General features: G+C 38.7%; 1 protein-coding gene across 2 annotated transcripts; it reads right to left on the bottom strand.

Moving 5' to 3' along the window:
- LOC132179245 (putative nucleoredoxin 1) lies at nt 1-3802 on the bottom strand. Of its 2 annotated transcripts, XM_088515733.1 has the most exons (5): nt 3689-3802; nt 2884-3363; nt 915-1394; nt 404-796; nt 1-235 (listed from the first exon to the last, which is right to left on the bottom strand). In XM_088515733.1, exons 1-5 carry the CDS (start codon nt 3800-3802, stop codon nt 140-142), a joined length of 1563 nt encoding a protein of 520 aa, XP_088371859.1. In that variant the 3' UTR covers nt 1-139. The 2 variants fall into 2 exon arrangements, with proteins under 2 accessions (XP_088371859.1, XP_059447905.1); XM_059591922.2 differs by having other exon boundaries at nt 1-796.
- Nucleotides 3803-6019: the final 2217 nt, after the last annotated feature.

The raw sequence follows: 6019 nt of genomic DNA, 5'->3' as shown, positions 1-6019 counted from the left end.
GCACACCCAAATCCATATTATAATTTATTAAATACTCCAAAGATACCTTAAGGAGAAGGTAACCTTGGAAGCTTACACTCATATCACAATCACTCATGGAAAGAGAAAAAAAGGATGACTCGTATCACATGCGACTCTGTCAAGCTTTGGAGCAGACTTCCCCATCACAAACCCACCCTTCTTTGGGATTTTCTCCTCCTCCCATAGAATCATCTTTGTTTTCTTCCAAGGCACACTTGGGATGAAGATCAAAGTCACACTCATCACAGTAATAGGACCAACCATTTCCCGGCTCATCGCAACCGTCACATACAAAGGTCTTACGGCGAGAGAGAACAAGCTCATGCTCCTCATGGAGTGGGGTTTTTACCTTCTCAGGCCACCCCTTTGCCATCTCCTCAACTTCTGCCTCGATCTCCTTCATTCGCTCGTCAGTGAAAGGGTAAGCATTGGCTCCATGACTCATGATGAGATCTCTAGCTTCTGTTGTGACGGTCCTGCCACTTGGTCCAATGGCTACAAGCATGGGGATGCCAGAGACCTTAAAAGTGCGACTCAATGATGCCTTCCTTGAGTCGCCAAAGGGAAGTGCTAGCCATGGCATTCCTTTAAAGAATTCATCAAAGGACGCCTGGTCCCAGTCACTAGAGATGAAAATCACTTCAAATGCATCATCCTTTGCCTTGATCTTATGGTATGCTTCAATAAGTTTTGGAAGAAATGCGCGACATGGCGGGCACCAATGTGCCGAGAAGTAAATAAGGATGTTCTTTCCCACTAAATCCGACACTGGAATCTGAAAAAGGAGACAGGTAAATGAGGAAGAAAAGGAGATGCAAAGGGACAGAGAACATAGAATAGAATACGACATGCTATCATAAAGTTTGCAGCATTGAATAAATCATAGATTTTACCTTGGCTCCATTTTTCCCAATGACAAAATCTCGATCTCCTGAAACTAAAATTGACTTTAGCGTTTGAGCTTCCTGTTTTGCTTTCTCTATCTCAGCAAGCTCTGCAAACTTTTCTGGGGTGAATGGGTATGCCAGAACACCGTGTTCTTCGATGGCTTCAGCAACATTGGAATGAACAGTCTTTCCATCCGGCCCAATAATAACCACAGTGGGGAGGGTTGACAACTCAAAGTATCGAGCCAGCTTCTCACAGCCCTTGTCCTTCACGGGCAGTGAAAACCAAGGCATGCTTTTGAAACCTTGATTGAATGATTCCTCATCATCATCAAGCGGTATGAACACGACCTCAAACCGCTCTCCCTTTGCTTTCAATTTTTCATAAACGTCAACAAGCTTTGGAGTAAAATCATCACATGACTTGAATGCAAACGACGAGAAATACAGACCCACTGTCTTCCCTTCAAGTTTAGAGACAGACACCTTCTACATTAAGAACAAATACATATATTAGGGGAGACGAATAACATATTTCAAGGTCACGAATATTTTTATATAATAGGTTGTTGTAGATGTACTTTTTTTTTTCTTTTTTTTTTTTTGTCTAATATTGTACATGTACTTGTGTGGTTTGTATCTCACATTGAGAAAATATAAAGAATACAAGTAATTAAGTAGACATAAGCATATTAGCTTAAGCTTTTGGGCTAGAAATTATGCCATAGTATGTATATTAATCGGGGCCAGTTGGAGCCTTAGGCGGCCACCCAAGGTCCCCAATTTATGGCCAACATTCAATTCTTGAAACAAGTATTACAATAATTGATAGCATTAAATATGAAAATCAAATAATATATTAATATCAAAGTTATTCTTACATAAAATTTTCATGTTGAATGTAGAGATATTTTGGATCTTGTAATGGGCAACCAAAGATTCGCCTCATAATTTACAATGACAGCTAATCAACAATAAATTATGATACCAAATTCCTACGGGCAATTGGATAGTCATTACATATGAGATATGAGTTTTTTTTTTTTTTTTTTTCCTCTAACGTGAGACATAGGTTGCTTTTATCCACAAAATATGAATTTATGATTGGATTTCAACCTTAAAAAAATTAAATGTTAAGAAGATGGAAAGTCTTTAAATAGTTTATTCAATTATAAACTCATATTTATAAGTTTCTATTTTTTTTTCCCTCTCTATTTCTCTATTCAAGTCTCTTGTTCAAATTTAAATTTTTCTCTTTTTTTTTTTTCTCCAGTTTTATTATTTTCCAACAACTAATTGTTCAAATCCTTAAAATCATTTCATATCTAATTAGTGATTAAAAAAGAAAAGAAAAAGAAAGAGATGTTAGAAAAACTTGTATATAAAACCTTAATAAGTAATTTTGCATTTAAAAAAGCGAGAAAAATGCTTTTTAAATAAAAATATAATATTAAAATAAATATCATTTAGTTAATACTTAAATTTAAGGAAAATGCCTCACTAAAATTTTTCACCTTAGGCCCTAAAATGTATCGAGTCGGTCTTGATATTAACTGACTCTTGTCTGACTTCCTTGGTGTTTCTCTCCCCCAACAATTAGTATCAGAGCCCATGGTTTGCTTCTGCTGCTACTGTTATGAGTTTTTTGGTTTAACGTATTTGGTTTGATTCCGGTAAAAAGAGTAGTTTCTCTTCGAGCACGTATGAAACTCTTGTGTGTTGGAGAGTTTGATCAATATGAAAAAAAAACTCACAAGTGATTAGATATTTGTTGTGCATGCATTTGTGATGTTTGTATTCCACATTGAGAAAGTATAAAGAATACGAGTGGTTAATATACTTAAGTTGACCCAAGCCCATTAACTTAGGCTTTTGAGCTAGAAGTGGTGTCTTAATATTTATATTAACTTACTCTTATCCGACTCCCATGGTTTGCTCTCCAACACGGGCAACACCATCGTAATTTGAAAGTTACCCTGTTTCCACTAGGTGAAATTACAAAGTCGCGTGAGCGGGTGACCAAGAGAGATCTCAACGACTGATTCCTCCTGGCTGCTTCCTCTTGATCTTTCAGCTCTTTGATCCTTTCTTCTGTAAAAGGGTAGCCTTCAACTCCATACTCTCGAATGATCTCAACTCCACTGTCACTCACAACTTTCCCATCTTCACCAATGATTACAAGGGTCGGTATCCCCCAAACCTTGAACTCCTCATTCAAGAGATCACGTTTATCTGAATCAGAAAATGGAATCGCAAGCCATGGCATTTTGGAGAAGTACCCATTGAACGACTCCTCGTCCTCGTAAACCGCGATGAAAATGATCTCAAAATCACCTTTTGTTGAGAGTTCTTTGTACACCTCGACCAAACTTGGGGTGAAATGGCGACAAGGGCCACACCATGATGCTGAAAAATACAACCAAAGCTTCTTCCCCTTCAAGCTATCAATTTTAACCTGTAAAATTCTCCACAGAGTCCATCATTGGTTTTGATATATCATATAATAATACATGTCACATGATATACAAAGCCAAAATTTCTCAAACCCTTTTCCAAAAATAACAAGTAACGAAAAAAAAAAAAAAAAAAAAAAAAAAAAAACAAGCACCAAGGCGTCTGATCAAATGATCACCTTAATTATAATCCTCACAAGCTCAATTTCCTTAAACAAACCAACATTAATAAGGCTAACAAAAAGTGTCTCAGTGTGTGTGTACTTTATTAACTTTCCCAGACCATATACTCCCGAGAAAATTTAAAAAAAAAAAAAAATCAAATACCTGATCGCCGTTGTTGCGGACAAGAAAGTCCCTCCCCGAAGAAGAGAGGAGAGAAAGAAAGTCAAGAGCATCCCCATCGTTGATCTGGGTCATGCTTTGTTCTCCACCCGCCATTTCTTTCTCTTCTCTGCTCGTCAAAGTTTTCCGCAAGGAGCTCAGCGTGAGGAAGGTTCAAATAGCCACATAGGGAACCACAAAAGTTTCCAGTGTTTTCTTTCTTTGTGGGCAAGAAATCCCGCTTAGCTTCTGTGGTACTACTAGAGTTGGATACACATCGACTGTTAGAATGGTTTAATAGCATGTTGGAATAATGGAGAGGTATGAAAGAGCGAAAGAATAATAGGAAGAACGGAAGCATATAGTGAACTACATTGTATTGATATTGATTATGATAATGAATATAAATGCTTTTATTTATAAAGAGGCAAAAGACTAAGAAAAGTTAAACTTAGCAGACTAATAATTCTTAAAGAAGTAAATAATATTCTTAACATCGACCAATTGGGACTATTGCTTTATGCAGAAGCTTAAACCGGTACAAATGCAGTTTTGTCTTTTCTGCATTGCTTTTGGTTGAGTCACGTGCAACACCTGCTGGTATATGCTCGGATCCTACGGGATAACATTTTTACTATAATTTTTCTTTTATAAAGCGATGCATTTTTATAATCAATTGGCCAAATAATATTAAGTGTATACTTAATAAGTTAGTTATTAATTAATTAAATTGACAAGATATATTTTTAAAGAAAGTTCACGTACCACATACTTTCACTCAATTGACAATATCTTCTCAAACTTTCAATTACAATAATGTCCTTCTACACTACAAAAAATTAATAATAAAAGTTAATAGTATACGTAACAACATTCATTCATAAAACGGAACGCAAATGCGCCAAATCAACATATTTAAGAAAATGTTTAAACAAATTGAGATGTCATGACGATTCATAGAAGTGTTAATTATATATGTGTGATAAATTAAAACTCTAATTAATTTATAATTAGAGTTGTCTACAATCATTTCAATATTGTAAGTTCATCTAATAAAGAATCATTGAAAATTCACTCTAGTGATTAGGGCTGGGCACGGGTCGGTTCGGGGCGGGTTTGGAGTTTTTTACCACCCGACCCGTGCCCATCGGGTTTGATAAACCCTTACCCGTTACCCGGGTTGTATGCACTAAAACCGCCGGGTTTTCGGGTAGAACGGGGCGGGTAGCTCGGGGCGGGTTGGTCGGGTAGCTCGGGGCGGGTCGGGTATTTTTAATGGGATCAATTTTTAATGGCATCAGTTAATTTAGTTCACTTCCCATAGAGAGAGAGAGAGAGAGATGAGAGAGAAACCTAGGATCGGTGAGGTTAGTGCTCCGGTACGGCGGTACTAGATGGAGCGGCGAGCGAGAGAGAGCGGAGCGGCGAGCGAGAGAGAGCGGAGCGGCGAGCGAGAGAGAGCGGAGCGACGAGCGAGAGAGAGCGGAGCGGCGAGCGAGAGAGAGAGGAGCGGCGAGCGAGAGAGAGCGGAGCTTTGTCGCTGGACGGCTGGAGGCTGGAGCTTGGAGGATTAGAGGAAGTCTGGAGCTTTGTCGCTGGACGGCTGGAGGCTGGAACTGGAAGACAGGAAGAGGAATAGTCGAATAGATATCATATTAGGAATTTAGGGTTTTAAACATTAGGGGCGGGGCGGGTCGGGGCGGGTCGGGTACCCGCCTCTTAAAAAATCTTATACCCGCGAGCCGACCCGACCCGCACGGGTCTGATGTTTCCCAACCCGTGAATGCCAAAAAAAAACTTAAATCCGGCGGGGCGGGGCGGATCGGGGCGGGGCGGGGCGGGTTGGGCGGGTTGGGCGGGTTTTTGCCCACCCCTACTAGTGATGAGATAACAGAGAATGATTTCCTGGTAACAACATCAAAATTTGCTTTTAAAAAGTCCATTAGGAGAGCCTTCCATATATTTTCCACATGAGGGCATTCTCCCAAGCTTGCTCATGGGATTTTACAGTAACTTGATTTGCCTCAAAAGAGAAGAGGTATCAACTTTGTGTGAGTTATGCACAACCTAGTATCTACTGAACCATATCAAATCTAAGACAATTATAGCAAAATAATAATAATAACTTGAAACAAAAACTGGATAGATGTTTTGAAGGGACAAAAATGTTTGCTTTCTAAAAGTCGTTTGATTTCGGACTTTGAAAAAAACAAAAATAGTAAAAAGACGAAAATATCATTCTCGAAAAGCCAAGCACATGATATCATGGGAATATTATATGCTTGCGCAAGCCGATAGAATATTTTTTTTGTAACCGAGGTCAATGTATTACTT

This window comes from Corylus avellana, chromosome 4 (genome assembly GCF_965113065.1).
Source record: "Corylus avellana chromosome 4, dhCorAvel1.hap1.2, whole genome shotgun sequence".
Classification (NCBI taxonomy): domain Eukaryota; kingdom Viridiplantae; phylum Streptophyta; class Magnoliopsida; order Fagales; family Betulaceae; genus Corylus; species Corylus avellana.
This window is presented reverse-complemented; position numbering and strand designations above follow the sequence as displayed.

Excerpts from the sequence above, each read along its gene's own strand:
- LOC132179245 (XM_059591922.2), bottom strand. The coding sequence starts at position 3,802 with ATGGCGGGTGGAGAACAAAGCATGACCCAGATCAACGATGGGGATGCT. Across the intron at positions 1,395-2,883 it reads TTTCACCTAGTGGAAACAGG|GTGTCTGTCTCTAAACTTGA; the intron begins GTAACTTTCAAA and ends TTAATGTAGAAG. Across the intron at positions 797-914 it reads TTGGGAAAAATGGAGCCAAG|ATTCCAGTGTCGGATTTAGT; the intron begins GTAAAATCTATG and ends CTCCTTTTTCAG.